Source organism: Camelus dromedarius, chromosome 14 (assembly GCF_036321535.1).
Source record: "Camelus dromedarius isolate mCamDro1 chromosome 14, mCamDro1.pat, whole genome shotgun sequence".
NCBI classification, from domain to species: Eukaryota; Metazoa; Chordata; class Mammalia; order Artiodactyla; family Camelidae; genus Camelus; species Camelus dromedarius.
In genome coordinates this window covers 68,324,046-68,343,004 of record NC_087449.1, presented here as the reverse complement: position 1 = coordinate 68,343,004, position 18,959 = coordinate 68,324,046, and the positions used below count along the sequence as shown (strand labels likewise).

General features: G+C 60.7%; 1 protein-coding gene across 2 annotated transcripts in view; it reads left to right on the top strand.

Moving 5' to 3' along the window:
* AJAP1 (adherens junctions associated protein 1) overlaps positions 1-18,959 on the top strand; it is a 111,438-nt gene that overhangs the window by 41,153 nt on the left and 51,326 nt on the right. For both annotated transcript variants that reach the window (XM_064494135.1, XM_064494136.1), the window contains exon 2: positions 11,059-11,876. In XM_064494135.1, coding sequence (XP_064350205.1) covers positions 11,059-11,876 — 818 coding nt within the window. The remainder of the gene's footprint in view (positions 1-11,058; positions 11,877-18,959) is intronic.

Sequence of the window (18,959 nt, the reverse complement as noted above, 5' to 3'; positions counted from 1 at the left end):
CTGCCCAGGGCAGCGCCCCTGTGGTGCCACCGCAGCCCAGTGGGACTTGTGTCCCTGCCCTTCCCCCTCCGTGGGGGTGGGGGGTCAGGGCGGGGGGGGGCGGGCAGCGGAGCCACGCCCCCACCTGATGGAGACCCGGGAACTCTGTGTAGCGGGAGATGAGGCAGAACGTGACCTACATTGTAGATTCGCACGGATGATTTCATGGACTTCCGGCAACTCCAGCTCATTTCCAAGCTACCGTGTCCTCTTTTCCCCATCTGTGGACGCTGCGGTGTTCAACGGACCACGGGGGAGCCCCCGCCGTGCCCTGTTCTCCAGGCCCCGCCTCCACCGCACTTATCCTCAGGACCCCCGCGCCCCACGCAGACTGCCGTGTGAGTCCCTGGCCCCGTGCACCTCAGCCTCGCTTACACTCAGGGACAAAGGACCGAGGGTGACGACTTCCACAGCAGGGTGTGGAGACCGCTACCTGAGGTCGCCCGGGCTCCCCCGTCCCCTCAGGTGGGGTGGGCCTGCTTTTGGCTGTGAAGCAGACCCTCCTCCCTCCTACCTGAAATCTGCGCAGCACAGACCCAGGAGGACCTTCGAGGCCGTCTGCCCCGCCCCCGCCCCGCCCCCCGAGGCTGCTGGGGCCCCTCCCCCAGCTGCCTGACCGCTGGGCCTCCTTCCTCTGCTTGAGGCTCTGCACCTCTCCGGCTTCCGCTGTCATTTCATCTCCTCCGTGACGCCCACGCTGAGCCCTGAAACTGCAGAGTTTGTCTTCCTCGAGTTTACCTTCTGATGTCTGAGGGCCCGCTGTGCTTCAGCCACTCTGAGCCCCTCCGAGCGGTGGCCCCAGCTGTCCCGGGGGTTCCGGAGGTCAGAGACGTCAGGGGCGGCCTGGAGGCCCGTGGAGAGAGCTGGGGCTCCAGCTGTCCCTCCCTCTCCATCCCTGGCCACGCAGCTGCCCTGCCTCACCCTCTTGTGGCCTGAGACCAGGCCTCCTCTCGTTCCTAACCTGCGTAGCTGGCTCTTTGCTAAGAGCTCTGCTGGCGTCTTGTCTTTGTCACATCCCCTGGTGCAAAGCGGGCGGGCGCGTGACCACCTCAGGAGACGGTGCCCAGGGGAGATCGAGGGACCTGCTCCAGACCACAAGGTTGGTGAGCTGGTGATGGAGCCAGACTTCAGCCCAAAACCGCCTGACCCACAGCTTTCCTCTGGCCACCTTGCTCTCCCTTCCGTGCCCCGCCCTCCCCACCTCCATCCGCGGCGTCCCTTCCCTGTCTCTGCAAATCCCACGGCAGCCCTGCCTCCTTCTGTGACTCCCTCCCTGTCCTCCTCTATCCTTTGTTGGCTTTAAAAGTGCCTGTGAAAGCACGTGTACCAAGCTTCGCAAATACGTCGTAACAATGGCAACGCAGCTAAAATAGATGCTTCCCGTGAGGAGAGAGGAACTTTCGTGGGTGCCTTGGAAGTGACAACATTTATTCGTCTGAGTCCACCTTTCAGGGACGAGGCTGTCGGTAGCGAGCCATCTGTTGCCAGGAGCAGCGTCTGAGACTCGCGGGACGTTCTCCACGAGGGACGCACGTCTCTCGGCGTCAGAGAGACCCCGGGACAGTTCTCAGAACCGTAGAGGGGCGCGTCCTTCCCAGAGCCAGCTTCCCTCCGCGGCTGGACGTGTGCCTCCTTCAGCATCGCCTGCTATCAGTTGGATTTTTAAGAGACGTCTTCTCAGAGCAAAACACGGCTTCTATTTCCGTGCTTTTCTTTCTTCTGCGAGATGAGGGTAGCGGCAGCTCTTCTGGGAGGGTCACCGTGCGTGGCGAGCATTTAGCCCAGTGTGCGGGGCGGGGCTGGGGCTCCATCCGTGTGGGTGACGGATGCGGTGCCTGCCGGCCCTTTCTGTGCGTCATGAGCCCTCTTCAGTGCAGTTCTCCGCAAACACGCCTTTGCGCCCTGGCTCTTATCTCCTCCCCCGATCGTGCAAGAACTTTCCCGAGAGCATCTTCCCAGCCTGACCGCCCTCCTGGAAGGAACTGGGACACGTGGTGCCGGACCCCTGTGCTGAAGGGTCACTAGCCTGCAGTATCCCTTCTCCCCTCCCCCACCACCCCCATCCTATCTCTTCTTAAAAATGGACACGAAGTAGGATTAAAGTGGGTCCCAGTGAGGAACGGGCCACCTTGCTTAGCTCTCAACCCTGGGCACCCCTGGGGAGCTTCCCAAAACGTTAGCGATGCTCGACCCCGTCCCCAGGGATGCTGCCAGTGGGTCTGCAGGGGGGCTGGGTCTCAGGTTCTGTAACCACCCTCCACCCACCGGATGGTTCCCGGGCAAGGCCCGGGCTGAGAACCCTAGCCAGGGGTTTGCAGAATCAACATTGCCTTTCCGGGGCCTCTGGTCCTTGCTCTGAGATGGCTTCGGTGGTGGGGAAGGTTACCAGACGTAAGGGTTCTTGCCCAGCTCCTGTGAATGTTTGGCTTTGCCCGGGGAGATTTGGAGGAGATACCAGCTTGACGCTCAGATGGATCAGCTCATGCTGGGGGCCCGTCTCAGACCTCTGCCCCCACCTGCAGAGGGAGCACGGGAGGTGTGGCCCAGGTACCTGGCAAGGCGGGCTGGCCAGCCCGGGGAGGCTGCTCAGCCACGGGGGCAGCTGCTACCCAGGGAGGGCACAGACATGAAGTTGAGGGGACGGACTGGGCTGGGGGCGCTTCGTGGGGCCGCTGTTTCCGGATAGCCTGCCCGCTGTCCCCCTGTGGCACGGTTGCAGGAGGGCAGCAGGGACCTGGCTGCAGCCGTGGGAGCTGTAGCTTCAGACACACGGGAACCCTGCCCCCCCCCCCCCCCGCTCCTGGGGAGAGCGTTCTGCCCACGGTGCTCCCACCCACCGCTTGTCACCACTTCACTCCTCCGGAATGCTCTCGGGCACGTTGCCCAGGCAACCAGAATGCCAGCACGTTGCCATCCTTCAGTCTCCTCCAAGCACCTGTGAAGCCTGGCGTGCACCAGCCCCCGGGGCCTCCGAGTTCTGCAGACGCTCCCAGGGGAGGGAGACGGGCCCCGGGGTGCCGTCCACCGCCACAGCCACCAGGGGCATGCAGGGACCGCAGCCGAGGCTTGGGAGCACTTCCGAGGAGCCAAGCCTAACCTAGTCTCTGTGGCGTTCCCATGAGACCCTGTAGGCTGTCACCCCATCTTACAGGTGGGGAAACTGAGACTTAGGTTCCGTGGATCACCCAAACTCACACAGCCAGCAGGTTGCAGCGCCAGGACAGGGAAGTCAGGTAGCCGGCTGTGCGCCCCCTCTGTCCCCACACACAGCGCCACTTCTGGAGTCTGTGTGGGTTGGTCATCTCCAAGCCTCTTTCCTCTTGGAGATAAAGATAGCCAAGCCCACCTCACCAGGCCCCGGGGGAGGGGGGGCAAACCATCTGTGTGCGAGAGCTTCTGACTTCAGCCCTGAGGACCCTGGGGCCAGACAAGCCTCCGTGGTGGGGCCTGTCCTGTGCACGGGGCAGTTTCTGCACGTCCCTGGTCACTGCCCACTGGACGCCGGTGGCAGTGCCTCCCTCCCCAGCTGCTGATAAGCAAGGCGGTCTCAAGGCCCTGCTCAATGTCCTGCGGCGGCCTGGTTCCCCCACCCCCAGTGAGACACACTGGGACACACCGTCGGTGTGAACTTGGCGGCATCTGTGACCCCCCAGGGGTTGTTACCTTCTCCAAGAGCCCGTGAAAGGATTCCCTGGGCCCCCCACCCAGGGCCCTGATGGCTGGAGAAGGCTGGGACGGTCCGGTGCCCGCCCAGGTGCCTCCCCGGGGGCAGGGCCTCTGCACGGACTGTCCGGGGAGCCGAGTCACCGCGGCTACGGGTCTGAGGGCTTGATCTGGCTGTTTCTTCTCATGTGTGCCTGGTCCCACGGTCTAGGATGCTTGGGACCTGGTTCCTGAGCACAGAGATCATAAGTCCTCGTGTCCTAGACTTGCAGTGACCCAGCCGGGCGCCTTCGTGTGTGGTCTCATGTTGTCGACATGTGGGTGATGAGGGTCTGGGGTGAGCGCACCCACCCACAGATGCTGCAGGACAAGTGGGTCCGTCAGGAGACCAGTCTCCCATGCTTCGCCCAGTACCGAGCGCCCAGGAGCGGGAAGATGCGAGGAGGACCCCAGACCCCGAGGCTGACCCTCCGCTCCAGGGAAGGAGAGGAGGCGCTGGTCACGCTGGAAGTTTTCCACCCAACACAGATGGACCGTCCCCACTGCTCCGTCTCTGAGAGTCAGATACCACGTGTGCACCTGACCCCCCGCTGGGGCCATGGAAGACGGAAGCCTCGGGGACTGAGGGCCTTCCCTGAGAGGGGGGGATGCTGTAATCCCCGCGGGTCGCGGGGCTGAGTGAGGAGCCACTCAGACAGGACATTTCGGTGACATCAGGCTGGGAACATGGTTCAAGGGAATCCCGGCTGCATTTTTTCATTAGGAAAATTGAACCATGACTGCTTTCCAGGAGAAAGTGTGTGTTCCCTTCCGGAGCTGAGGGGCGGAGACAGAGGGACCTGTGCCCCTGAGCAGGGAGGCCGGGTCTCAGGCTTGCCGTCCTGCTGGTGATGGGGGGTGGGGGACCCAGGGCGGAAGGAGGCTCCCCGAGCGTGTCTGGGCGCCAGGGGCTTGCACGTGCAGGGAGAGGAGATGGGTGCCTCCTGGCACGGAAGACCATGTCCCTCGCTCTCCAGGGCAGAGAACTGGGGCAGCGCAGAATCAGGTGTGACCTCGCACAGCCAGCTCTGCCCTCGCACCTGGAATCGAACGTCTCTTCCTGATGGGACGCACGTTTTACCAGGAGGAGGACAGAGTCGTGAGTCGAAGGCTCACCCCACCAGGAGTTTTTCTCCGCCCAAGGTCAGGGCTGGTGCGTGGCTGCTGTCTCCCCTCCATCTCAGCCCTGGGGTCTGGGACTCCTTGTGTGGCTCCCCGCAGGCTCCATCCAGCCAGGACCCCAGCCTGCCGCCCCTGGGTCTCCAGTCTCTGCAGAACCATGCTGCCGTGTTCTCGGAGAAGATACCCTGCGTGTGCTGGAGAGCAAACCTCGGGGTTCTTCCCTCCAGCCTCCCGCCGGCCCCCTGGGGGGCGAGTCCTCAGCTGGAGCGCCCCGACCCTCCCTGCCAGCCCGCACCCGACAAGCACGGGGAACGCAGGTGTGAAAGGAAGGGGAAGCCGTGCCTGTCACTCACCCACCGTCCTCTCTGTTCGGGACGGCTGCTTCCTTAGATTTGTTCCGTTCCACAGCCTGGCCGGCAAATGGGTGAGTTTCAAAGAGTTAAAAACAAAGTGGGAGGGGGAGGGTGTGGCTCAGTGGTAGAGCCTGCGGTTAGCGCGCTTGAGGTCCTGGGTTCAGTCCCCAGCACCTCCAGTAAATAAATGAATGAATAAATACCTAATTCCCTCCCCCCAAAAAAAATAAAATGAAAAAAAATTTTTTAAATGGGTTTTTTCCCTGGAGTGTGTGCTATGCTTGGGGACCTGGGTGGAAAGGGGTGGGACGTCTGGCAGATGGGACGTCACCAGGTGACCGAGGTCAACGTTGTCACTTTGGTCGTGATGACCACAGGCACCCCGATGCCACGTGACAAGGGGGACACTGCAGCTCTGGTGCCTCCCAAGGACCCATTGCCCCAGTCTCGCCATGAGAGAAACACCAGACAGACCCCAGCAGAGGGACAGTCCGCAAACTGCCTGACCCCTCCTCCTCCCAGCTGTCAAGGCAGGTCTGAGCAGCCGCCACAGCCGGGAGGGGCCCGAGGAGACGTGATAACCGACGTCACATGGTGCCCCGAGAGGGCTCCTGGAAGAAAAAACGTGAAGTCCTAATGAAGTACGGAATTGGGCTCCTGGTGGTGGACCCGCGCTTTCCCTCAGCTTTAAGAGACTCAGCCGAGGGAGGGAGGGTGTGAACCTCGGGGCATCTGGGAGGGGGGCACACAGGGACCCTGCGCCCTCGTGCGGTTTGTCTGTATATCTAAACCTACCCTAACCTGAAAAGCTTATTTAAGCAAACAAACCAACAGAAGTGAAGTGGGAGTGAGAGTCGTCTGGACACAGGGTCCTGCCGGAAGGGGCGCAGGTAGGCTCCGTGGGGGCTCCCTGGGGTCCTGGGCCCCAGGTGGGGGGCCGCCCTCATTCGCAGGGCTATTGGGGGCGCCCTCATGGGCACAGGGACGTCTGTGAACCAGCTGTCCTGGAAGAAGCGCATCGGCGTGTGCACCACCTGCGTCCTCAGAGGCGTTTCTGGGGGGCCATCGGGGTGGTCTCGTCTTCCTAGGGGGCGAGGAGCCCTCAGTGCTGCCTGCTCCAGCCATTTCCTCGAAGGTTGCAGACCTGGTACTCCCAGGGCGTAAGCAGCAAGCCCACACCCGGGCCAGCCTCAGAGAGTTCTTCCCACTGTGGCTCGTCCCCCAAACCGGCTGCGGACAAGCCCCAGGGCAGACGTGCAGGGGTGGGGGTCTTCCTCGGTCATCTCTCGCGGGGGGGGTGCATGGGGTGAGGAGACAGACTGGCCACACGTCGGACCCTCCAGGTCCCGTCTCGTCCTGGAACTCAAGGTGGCCTTGGGGCCAGGCCGCCCCAGGGCTCCGGTGTCAGCCTCCGGCCCAGCCCTGAGTCTCAGGGCCCCAGGGCTCCGGCAAGCGGGCGCCGGCTGCTGGCAGGGGGGAGCCCTGCAGACCCCTTGCTCGGGGAGAAGTACACCCTTCAGTGGAGATGTCTTTGTCTCCCTTAACTGACAGTGATTCTCTTTGGAGAAGAAAACATACAGAAGGTACTGAATTGAATCTCAATTTGTTGAATCTTATTAAACTGCTCTTGGGGGAAAACAGATTTCAATAAAAATTGAACAGGGAGAGAAGCAAGCCACAAACTGGAGAACACAGTGAGGTGGAGCGTAGCTTCCAGTTTGGAAGCGGTGCGGTGGGGTGGCTGGCGGAGCTGCTGCTTCGTCTGAAAGTCTGGGTTACTGCAGGGGGCGCCCTCCGGGGCCCGCCTTGCCCAGGGTGTAGACGCCGCAGCCAGACACCCAGGCGAGGAGCGTGTGGACGGATCTGAAGTCTTAGCTGCACGCGCGCGTTGCAGAGGCCGGCTCTGGCCCCAGCATCCTTTTTCCCTCGCACCTTTTAGGGACGGGGAACAGAGTGAGGATGCAGCGCGGCCCACCCGAGTCAGTCTGTCCACTACCGCTGCACCTTCGAATGCTGCTTCAGACCTAATTTACACGCCCTAAAATTCACGCCTTAAAACTGTAGAGTTCCGTGGTTGTAGTGCATCCACAAGGCTGTGCACCTGCCACGGCTACTAACTCCTGAACAGTCTGGTCGCCCTTAAAGCAAACCGCGTAACCACTAACCGTCGCTCCCTAAGTCCCCCGCCCCCAGGCCCCACCCCCACCGACCCTGATTCTGGGTGTTCTGTGTAAGTGGATTCGAACTACACAGAGCCTTATGTGACTGGCTTCTCTGAATGTTTCCAAGGTTCATCCCCATGGTAGCAACTATCTTTCCTTCTCACGGCCAAGTAGCGTTCTGCTGCGGTGAGGGGCCACCCTTCTTTTTGGGGAGGGGATTAGATTTATTTATTCATTCATTCATTCATTTATTCATTCATTTATTATTAATGTTTGGTGAAGGCACTGGGGATTGAACCCAGGGCCTCGCGCACGCTAAGCACACGCCCCGCCTCTGAGCCATACCTTTCCCCGGCCCGGGGTCACAGTTCTTGACCCCTCATCAGGTGAAGGGTGCTGAGGCAGCTTCCCTTCCTTCTGCCGTGAATTTTGCGCCACGAGCGTCACGTACCCGCTTTGGTGTGGACGTGGGCTCATCCCCAAGACTGGAATTCCTGGGTCTGCTGGGAACCCTGTGTCTTGGAGGACCCTGCAGGCTGCCTGATGGCTGCACTATTCCGCATTCCCACCAGCGGTGCACAAGACGCCCCGTCTCCCGCAGCCTCGCTGGCACTCGGAAGTGTCCGGCTTTTTTGCTGGTGGCAGTCCCTGTGGGGTTGCAGTGGAGGCACGTTCGTTAGGGGTCTGTGGATGCCTCAGAGTTTGGGGGGAGGCCGTCCCACCTCGGCCTGCACCATGGCCTGGCCTTCTCGGCGTGTCACCACCAGCTCTGATGGTTAGTGGTGTCACCAGCCCCTGCCCATGTGTGGGGTCCTCTCCCATCTTGAGAGACGACCGACAGCGCCCCAGATGCCACCCCCCACCCCGGGGAAGAAGATGTGTGGGTGGATCCTGGAGAACCTCTTAATTGTGAAATGGGTCTGGAACTGGGGGCTTCCCAGCCCCGTGCTGAGGAGCATGAGAGGGGAGGGCAGAGTGTTCCTGGGGTCCTGCCTGGTTGGACCAGCTGGAGGGATGAGGGCAGAGGTCACTTGTTGCCTACGTGGTCCCTGCGGATGTGGCTGAATCCCCTAAAACCACAGTGCATCTTTGCCCAGGACGCTCCCACGCGAGTCCAGGAGGGACCAGATCCGGCAGGGGGGCAGCAGGCCTGGTGACGGAGCACAGGATGTGGGGCATCTGACCCTTGTAAAGAGACCAACCAGGAGTCCCCTGCAGGCCACAGGACGGGCCGCGGACCTCCCTCCGAGGGCAGCCGTCCCTGCTCCCGGTCCGGGGGCTGCGGGTGGTGGGGCTTCTGTCCCGACTTGCTCACTTGCCTGCTTTACTCTCCCTCTGTGAACAAACCCACCACTTTAGAGGGACAAACAGGCCTTGAAGAGGAAGAACGAACCAGACTCTTCCCGCCAACAACTGCAGTTGGATGTTTTTCTGCGTAACAGCTGGGTGGCGTGGAAAAGAGGGATTTCTATGCTAACCAATTACAGCGCGCGATTGGGGAAAAGGGCAGAGACAGCCTCGTGTGAAGTTACGCCGGGGCGGGCCGGCCAGGCTGAGGTGCCGCTGTCTTCATTTCCTGGGGCGCTGGGCCTCCAGGTACTGATGGCAGGCAGGCTTGTGAGTGGCTGTTCTTCATTCAGCCTGCGGGGGCCTGGCGGGGCCTGTGGGGCCCAGTGTGACTGTGGTACCTGGTGGTGCCCAGTGAGGTCTCTGGGTACCTGGTGAGACCTGGGGGTTCCTGGTAGTGCTTGGTGGGGCCTAGTGGTGACTGGTGGGGTCTAGAGAAGCCTGGTGAGGTGGTGGTAACTTGTGGTGCCTGGTGAAGCCTGGGGATACATGGTGAGGCCTAGTGGGACCTGGTGGGACCTGATGGGACCTGGAGATGCCTGGTGAGGCCCGGGGAGGCGTGGTAGGCTCAGTGGTACCTGGTGGTGCTTGGGAAGCCCCTGGTGCCTGACGATGGCCAAGGGCACCCTCCAGGCTGAAGCAGCACGCCTGCTGGAAGCAGCGCCCCAGTCCCCTGAGGGCTGGACTCGTGTCCAGATGTGCAGCGAGGTGGGAGAGCTCGAGGTCCTAAACCATCCATCCTTCACGGAGCCACTGTGGCCGCAGAGGAGCCACACTTAGAGTGTGCATGGTGGGGGGTGGTTCTCCGTGCACAGCCAGCGGGGCCGCAGCCCCTGCACCGAGCTCGGCTGGCTGCAGAGAAATTGTGCCCTGGCAGCCACGCGGTGCAGACGCATTAGCATGATGAGCATCTCCCAGTTCCTGCAGCAAAGCGCTTTCCTCCCGATGAGAGAACCGGGGCCTGACTGTTTGGGGATCCATTAATACGTGTTTCTTCCTTCGACTTGCCGATGGCCGGCGGGGACAGCGTGTCCCCGAGTGTCAGTGAGAGGGGTCCGCACTGAGCACGTGGGCTGCAGAGCGGGGGGCGCACACTCACACACACACGTGCACACACACTCTCTCAGGGACACGCACACATGTGCTGAGTCCCTTTTAAAGTCACGTGACTCCTTTGAACCGAACGTGCCCAGCCCCATTCCTAAATCCTGCCTTCATGTCAATTTTCAGACGTGATGTTGGTGACAAGCTCTGACTTTGAAGGTGCCTGTCGCCGGTCCCTGGGCCTCAATCGTCTACGCTGGTGGGAGGGCGCGTGGGCCGGGTCCGCACGCCCTCCATGTGGCTGCCATGGGTGGCATCCTTACCTGCCACGCCCGGGAGCCACCTGGGCCCAGCCTGCGCTGAGCCCCACTGCCCTTGCTGCGCGGTGCGGGGTGGTCCCCTCTGGCCTCCCCGCCCTGAGGAGGTGGGTAATCGGGTTTCAGAGGGTGCTCCCCCCAGAGAAAAATCGAGGGAGCAGAGATGTCCCCAGAGCAAGCACATGGGCAGAGGCGGTGCCCCGCGAACTTGCAACTTCTCCGCAGCACATCTTCTCCTGAGTGAGGTTTGGAGGAGGCCAAAAGTCAGAAGCTTGCCCGTGTACGTGTGTGGCATTGCAGGCCTCGGGCCTGCTGTAAAATATGCATGTTCGACTGAGAGACGAGGTGGGGTCTGCGGAGTGCAGGGCCCGGCCCGGAGCAGTGGATGCCGGGGCCTTGTGCTCCACCCACGTGAAGCCCCACCAGCTGCAACCTCTGTCCCTCTGGACCTTGGGACGCGGCCGCAGGCTTGGCGGCCCCCTCCTTGGATCGGGAACTTCTGTGACCCAGAGGGAAGGGTGGGCCCCAGATCCTGGGTGTGGACCTCGTCCCTGGCCCTGCCCTTCCTCCCTCGTGTCCTCTGGGAGCCCCCGTTTTATTCTGGGCCAAAGCAAAGCGGGGATGGAAGGCCTGTGAGGTCGTCTCTCCAGCTGACGGGTGGGGAGGGGCCCTGAGACCCGGTCCCCCTCCCTCCCGGGCAGCAGTGTTCCGTCACTGTCACCGGGAAGCTGTGAGCGGGCAGGCTCCCCGGAGGAGGCGGGACGTGCCGGCCGGGGACCAGCTCATGTACGGCAGGGCTGCTGCTCCTGCGTTGCTGATCAGCTGGCCACACTTGACTTGGCCTTTGGAGTCCACTGATGAAGGGTTTCGTTCCTCTTGCGGAGCTGGGGTTAGCGCTCAGGACGAGGTCGGGCGGGGGCCGGGTGGAGGCAGGGGAGCCCACACTGACTGTCCTCTCTCTTCCCCACGCAGCTCCACGCCCATCCGCTGGCCCGGCTGCTCCCGGGGGAGCCATGCTTGGATACTCATAGCCATGTTTCAGCTCGTCCTGGACCTGCCGTCGTGTGAGTCCCTGGGCCCGGGCCCCGAGTTCCGGCTCCTGCCCCGGCCGCCCCACCGGCCGGCCCGCTTGTGGAGTTTTAAAAGCGGGCAGCCCGCCCGGGTCCCGGCGCCCGTGTGGAGCCCCCGCCCGCCCCGCGTGGAGCGCGGTCACAGTCACGGGCAGATGCCGGGTGTCCGGGCCCGACGGGCGCACAGACCCAGGGACCAGGTGGCCGCTCTGGTGCCCAAAGGGGGGCTGGCCAAGCCCCCAGCCGCTGCCAAATCCAGCCCTTCCCTGGGCTCCTCCTCCCCGTCCTCGTCCTCCGTGGGGGGCAGCGGGGCCCCATCGGACCAGCAGGCCCTCCTGAGGCGGGGAAGGAGGCACCTGCAGGGGGTCGGCTTCAACAGCTTTGACTTCCGCGGCAGCCGGCCCACCACGGAGACAGAGTTCATTGCCTGGGGGCCCACAGGGGAGGAGGAGGCCCTGGAATCCAACACATTTCCGGGCATTTACGGCCCCACCACAGTCTCCACCTTCCAAACACGAAAGACAACGGTGGCCACTGCCACCACCACCGCCACCGCCACCACGGCCACCTCCATGACGCTGCAGACTAAAGGGGTCACCGAGCCCCTGGACCCCAGGAGTAGGATCCTGGTTGGGGTTAGCACAACGGAGCCTTCCGCCAGTCCCAGCAAAGACAGTGACAAAGACAGCAAGCCCCCGCGGGTTCTGGGGGAGACCTCAGGTACGCACCTCTTTTCTGGTTGGGGTCCGCTTGGGGGGGCCTTTGGGGTGGGGCCTAGGAGGGTCGCTGAGCTGTGCCCGGGAGATGCTGTCTGGTGGGACTCCCCAATCCCCAACAGTGGAACCTAAAAAAAACGGTGCCTCAGGGAGAGACGGGGTGCTGTGTGTCCATGAACTTGCCCATGGGTGTGCCCTGGCACACTTGGGTTGTGCTGTAGAGGGAGGGGCTAGGCTGTTCTGTCTGGTGGAGGGAGAAGGGAGAGGGTCTCTCCTTAGTGGTGGCCTGAAAGTGGACCCTGTACCCGCCTGGCCTGTGTTAAGGGTGTCTGAGCCCCACCAGACACAGAGCCACAGCTTCCTTCGCAGCAGAACTTCATCTCCTGGGCCAGCCCAGGAGTAAGACGTGGGCGCATCTGCTGATGGAGTAGGGCTGTGTGGCATCTTCAAAAACCTTCAAGGGTGTGACCCTATGAGGGACGACTGCCGGACTGGCTCAGAACTAGGAATGACCTTACACAGCAGGAAAGACTGAGGTCAGGCATCAGGAGGAACTAACTCCCTGCGGTGTTAGTTGAGGCTTTGCACACTGACTCAGGCTGGGGCTCTCTTTTCCCCCAAGATGGATTAGGAGGTGTTTGGAGGACGGAGATCAGATGAATGGCTTTGGTTCTTCTGCCCGTGTTATTCCAGGTGCATGTAGACAATTAGCGCTTCTTGGCCTCAGCATATCTACCGCAGCTTCCTCTGTGTTTCTTTTCCCTCCTGTAACCCCTCCAATTGCTTCGAAGTGAGTAGCCCTTGAAAACCTCCCAGGCCAAAGCTTGTCCCTTCACTTGTGACCCCCCAGCACGTACCCGGCTTCAGGCTGGGCTCTGCTCCTGAAATCTAGCCGGAGGGCACAGCATCCCGGTCCCCTGTGTTCCGAGCCTCCTCCGGCACCCTTAGGCCCCACGCCCCAGCCTGACTCCCGGGTTCACAGATTGGATCTGTGCGTGCACACCTGAGACTAAGGGGCCGTATTTGCTGACTTGTAAAATAGGATGCAGATTCCAGGGCATAAGCACAAAGGGGTGGGGGCTCCGGGCCGCCTCCTCCACCCCCAGCTTGCTTCTCCTCTTCCGCGGGGCTTGGGCCTGACACGGGTCCTCTTCAGAACCCAGAGGACAGAAGAGAATGGCTCCTCAGGGTCCCTCTGCAGCCGGGGTGCCACACTGTCCCTCTCATGCTGCGGGTGCCCCAGACCCTGCATCCTGGCCGGCAGGCGGGCTGCGGTCGGTAGTCGGGCAGGTTTCCGTGGAGTGGGTGGCTTTTGTTCTGTGACCTACTTCCTTCTTGCACCCGGACGAGAGACCTGCAGTCTTTATCCTGAGCAACTCTTCCCTAGAGAGCCGCGTGTCTGTGGAAGCAAACCCAAGCTTCATTTCAGGCTGGGGGCCGGGGGCCGGGCCCGGGGATGCGGCTGGGAGCTCGGGAGCATCACCGGAGAGGGTCTGCGGGGCGGCGCCTCCACCGTCTCCCAAGTAGCCTCCTTCCAGAATCTACAGACACACAGAGCCTGTGTGACATCTCTGTGCCAGGCTCCCAAGAGCGGTTTACAAAGCATTCGTTTTTATCTCAATAAACTCACAAGCCTTCATTGTAATAGAATTTAGCACTGCCTTCATTTGCTGCCATCTCCTCTGCATACGTCACTTACTGTACAGACATGGCTGAGCAAACTAGCTCCCATTTATTCCGAATTACATTTGTTATGACTAAAGTAAAACGCCCGGTCCGGCATTATAAGGTTTAGCAAATTAATTCACAGTACATTGGCCACTGCCGATCCAACATGACAGACGCTTATCTTGGGAAAGATTTATGGTTCTTCATAATCTAATCTGGTGCTAGGTTAATTTGTTTAGCACAACAAATTTAAAAGGGGGGAAAATTTGTGTGTTTGCTTTGAACGCAGAGGAGTGTTGACTCTGGGAAGCGATGCTGAATGCTCAGGAGGGACAGCCCGTGGCCCGCAGACGCCGGCTCAAGGGGCAGGAAGAGAGGAAGTGCTGAGATGATTTCCCCGACAGGGTCCATCCACGCTCAGCTGGTCCTGCCTGTGGGACCCACGCCCCGGGGTGCTGAGGGCCTGAGCGGGGTCCTGAGGGTTCTCGTGCTCCTCAGACGTAGACCAGGGTCCCTAGCTCCTTGTGGAGTACGGCCTCCACTCACACTGCTCGGGCAGAACTTAGGGTGGCCAGGGTGGTCTTGGGGGCCCCTGAGCTGCGGGCAGGGGGCTGTGCTGGCCATGTGAGCGGTGTGTTTCTAGGCTGCAGGGGTGCGTGTGAACCTGGGCTCGGCTGCGTGTCGCTCGGTGACCCTGGGACAGTTCTCTTCTCTCCTGGCTTCATTTTTTTCATCAGCACAAAGCTCAGAAACCTCTCTCCTAGATGGTCGCTGCGAGGATTCAGTTAATCAACACCGAGTACAAAACACGAGGCCTGGCACCTAAAGATCTGCCCCCCGTGCCAGTTGTTTCACACCCAGGGAGAGTGACTTCCTAGAGCAGGTTGCCGGTGTCAGGGCCAGCAGGCCCAGATGCGCCCCCTCACAGCTGGGAGCACCCCTAAAAAGTCAGGAAGGAAGGTTTTAGGAAGTGATGTGAAGACGTTGTTAAGTTAGCTCTGTTGTCCAAAGAAGTTGCAATCAGATTTAGAGAGTTGTCTTTGTTTCTGTAGAGACATGTTTAAATGTGGATGCTGTGTTTTCCAGTCTGTCTGTAGCACAGGCCTTGGTGGGCATAGAATGGGCAGGTGGCCGGTGAGCGGGGGCCCTCTGGAATCCCTCCAGAGCTAACATCATATGGAATAGCTGCCGGAATTATCCAAGGGCCCCTCCTGCAGGAATCACCCTGCAAGTAAAGAGGCTGAGAAGTCTCTCCCAGTTTTAGCATGGTGGGTAAGAGTGCCGCTGCCCGCCCGCCAATTCCTGGCTTCACTGTGTTAGCTGTGTGAGCGCGGGCGGCTCGCTGCTCCTCTCTGTGCCTTGGTGGGAATTATAGAATTAACTGTCTCATAATGTTGTAAAGATTAAGTGAGATAGTGCGTGCCAGGTGTTCAGTGCCTGGCACATAATAGCTCCTTCGTACATGTTGGCTTCTGTTAATATGATAACGATGAAGATGGTGACAGTGATGATAATGGAAATAATGGTGATGATGATGGTGGTGGTGGTGATGGTGGTGATGATGGTGATGATGGTGGTGATGATGGTGGTGATGATGGTGGTTGTGATGATGGTGGTGGTGATGGTGGTGATGATGGTGATGACGGTGGTGATGATGGTGGTGATGATGGTGGTTGTGATGATGGTGGTGATGATGGTGGTGATGGTGGTGATGATGGTGGTGATGATGGTGGTGATGATGGTGGTGATGATGGTGGTTGTGATGATGGTGGTGATGAAGATGGTGGTGATGAAGTTGGTGGGAATAACAGTGATGGTGGTGATGGTGGTGCTGACGACAGTGATGATTGTTATCCTTGTGATGATTTGCATCACCAGGTTGCTGCTCCATTTGCTGCTCCATGGTGAGGTCATTTGATGAGGTCCTGTGCCCTCATCCTTGACCTTGGTGCTCCGAGCAGTGACACTAGCTGGGAACTGCTTGGGATGGAAAATCACCTGGCTCAGGTTCACCAGGGTATTGAGTTCCAGCCTCACAAGGTGCTGGCGGAGGGTGAATGTCGGACGGTCAGCAGTTCACCTGAGGTCAGGAGAGGAGGGCTCCCCACAGCGGAGCGTTGTCCTCCTGTGACAACTCCCTTGCTGGTCGTGTTCTGAGTCTGGAATCACAGTGTCTCCCAGGAGGAAAACGGAAAGTCGTTTCCTGGGCTTTAATCTTAAGCCTCATAAAGGGAGCTGCGGGGAATCTAAGCCAGCTGGTTTCAGTCCCCTCAATTGCCTGCCACAGGAGCTCCTGGGCCCCGGGCGCGTGGTTAGTGCTCAGTAAAGATTTCCTGGACCAGACACTCCTAGACCCTACAACTGCCTGGGATTCAGCCAGTGCAGACACGTCTGGTGCTTTCCCCAATGCCAGTGTTCACAACTCTGAGAAGGTGTCCTGCCCAGGAGGGGCCAAGGTCCCCATTATCATTCAAGGTTTGTCCCCATTTAGATCAATCACGTATTCGTGACACCTAGCAGCTCAAGGATGCGATGGCTCCGATGTCATCCCAGTCCTGCCTGGTAATTTTTACATTGGAACCCACTCATGCGTCTCCAAGGATGATTTCCAAGTTGCTTTGTCCTTGTCAGTAGGGGGCCTTCAGCGTCCTCGTGGTGGGACAGGCTGCTGTCATCTTCTCTCGCCCCAGTGGTCAGCTGACCTGAACAGGGAGTGGAGAGACCTTGGCTCAAGTCCCATGAGGACGGACTAGTTTCCAAAGGCCGGGAGAAGGGGAGGGGAAGCAGGAGAAGCTGATGTAACAGGGGCACGGGCCCCTCCCCTCTGCTTAAAGCCGTGATGGCTGTTTAAATGCTGAGCCCCTTTTAATTAACTTTCTGGGTGTTTGCTGCCAGGGAAATGAATCCGTCCTTAATTTAAAGAGATTCGAAGCAAATGACTCATGAACTTCAAAAGTTTTGAGTGGCTTAATTGGGGTAAGAGCATCAATGAACAAATGAGCACAAGGCGCTTTCCCAGGCGTCCTACACTCTGCAAGCGGCGAGGGGGGTCTTTGGGGTCTTAGCTGGGACTTTCGGAATCAGTGCGGTGTGGCTTGTCCTGCGGGCTGCGGTTGCCGGTGGGGACCTGTCGCGGCCACAGGCGGATCCTGTGTGTCTGCCGACAGCTCTGGGACGCGTCCAGCCTCTCCAAGCGCGTCCCTGCTTTTGCTGAGCAAAGCTATGTTCACACCAAGTGGATAAATGAGCTCTGACTCGTGAAGCTGGCCGGGTTCTTCTGGAGATGACTCTGTCGCCGGCTCCCTTTATTTCCTGCGCGTCCTTCCTGTTCCACCTTGTTGCATTTAGTGCTTCTTAAGCTTTTCGTCTCCCCCAGGGCCTCACTCTCCTTCTAAGAGAAGTTGCGATCGGAAGGCCGTTTAACTCGTGCAGAACCCCGGCGCCTGTCCGGGTGTACTTGCTGCCTTGGCGCTGCGGGCCCCCTCTCCCCCGCCGGGCCGCGGGCCTCAGCAGGCCCTCGGGAGGCGCAGGATGGGGCCCGCGCTGGTGCTTCCCTCCTTGGAAGCTGGTGTCCTCTAAGGGTGCGGGGAGGGGGGGTTGCCGGCTCTCCTGGGCCCGGGGAGGAGGGAGTCTCCCCTCCACGGTCACGGCACTAACAGGTCCGTTTGACATACGGTGGATTAAATTCATGGTTTTCATCCACTCACGGGAGAATGATTCTGAGCGTTGAGATTAAATATTAGACAGAACATCATTTTTAGGATTTTTATTTGACTGTGTTAGAACTGGTTTTAGAGTTTCTGGCTTCTGATCAATTGCGCAGCGAACCGTCCACTCCTTAGTTGACATTAAATGCTGCACCTCGGGGTGGGAGCAGCAGGGGGCGGTTAGGGGATGGAACCTCCCCCAGCATCTTGCCCTCTTTCCAAGGAGCTTAAAAATCGCTTTGGGAAAGCCGGACAGGGAAGGCCACGTGCTTGCACAAGAGACAGGTGACAGCTAAGGACGCGAGAGGGAGTGTCACCATGCGAGGTCGGCGAGAGCACAGTTGTTGCTCTGGAAATGGGTCGGGGAGGAGGGGTGAGCGAGGCCCGGTTTTGATGGACAGGGAGGGTGCGCACATGCAGAGGACGGGGAGATGGGGAGTGGGTGGAGGGCGGAGAGCTCCCAGCACAGTGGCGAGGCCAGCGCCCCTGAAAGCCCAGAGGCCTGCCTGGTAGTGGGAGCCGGGAGGTGACCCCAGGACCGTGTTCTCCCCTCTAGAACAGGCGCTGGAAGGGAAAACCCTCAAGGCCCCTCGTGCGGCTCTGACCTGACACAGGACCGTGCGAGGCCCCGTGTCCTTCCTCCAAGAGTCAGGAAGACAAACTCGGTGCTGCTCCCCTGCCCATTTTGTCGTCAGCGAAAGGAGGTCCTTGGGGACCTCCATGTCTTCCAGTGTCACCCTGCCATCCGGGGGCCCAGGTGGCGGGCCCAGCAGCTCCAGGCACAGGTCAGCTCCAGGGCCAGCTCGGCAGACCCTGGAGACTGGGTTTCAGAGCCGCCGTTTGGGGTGAGATGTGCCTCCCCACCCCCTACCCCTGCCCGCGAGCCGCCCTGCGTGACAGGGCTGCTGTGGAAGGGCCCGTGGGGATACACCTGGCAGGGGCGCCCCCGTCCTCACCCCCGCGGCAGATCGGGCCCCAGTGGCGCTCCGGCTCCGCAGAGCCCCCGCCGTCCCGGAGACTCAGGCCCGCTTGCAGGCAGACACATGATGGCCGGGCTGCGTGGTTAGAGGGGAGGACGAGGCCTCTGGTCTTTGCTCCCGACCAGGTCCAGTCTCCGCCTTGAAGTCTGTCGTCGGGGGTAATGAGCAGTGGTAACGGAGGAGGACGCTTCTCTCAGCGGGAGCTTCGTCGCCTGCAGCAGGGGCTCAGAATCTCCCGGCTGAGGTGGCCGGTGAGCGGGGCTTGTAGGGGACGGAGCCTGGACCAGCGGGGGGGAGCATCTGACCCAGACCTGCCTCAGGCCCTGGCCACCCACCCGATGGCCAGTGGTGTGGCCTCCACTGCGCACGTGACGTTGGGGAGTCCCGGCTTCCTTACCTGCCATGGCTGTTCTGAGACTCGACCGTGTCCACTCCGGTGGAGCGCAGAGCTGTCAGGGGTCCAGGGCAGCAGTGAGGGAGCCCCCTCCGAGTGTGGACCCCCCGGGGGATGGCGCAGTGCCAGTGCTGGGAGGCGCCGGGAGGTGCTGGGAGGTGCCGGGAGGTGCTGGGAGACACTGGGAGGTGCTGGGAGGCGCTGGGAGGTGTGGGAGGTGCCGGGAGGCGCTGCTTGTTTTGTGTCCTTCAGCTGCTCCCTCGAAGGTATTGGGACGAGGACACGTGGGAGCCTGGCTATCACTGGTCTAGCTGTTCTGTGACTTCCACCTGCCCTGG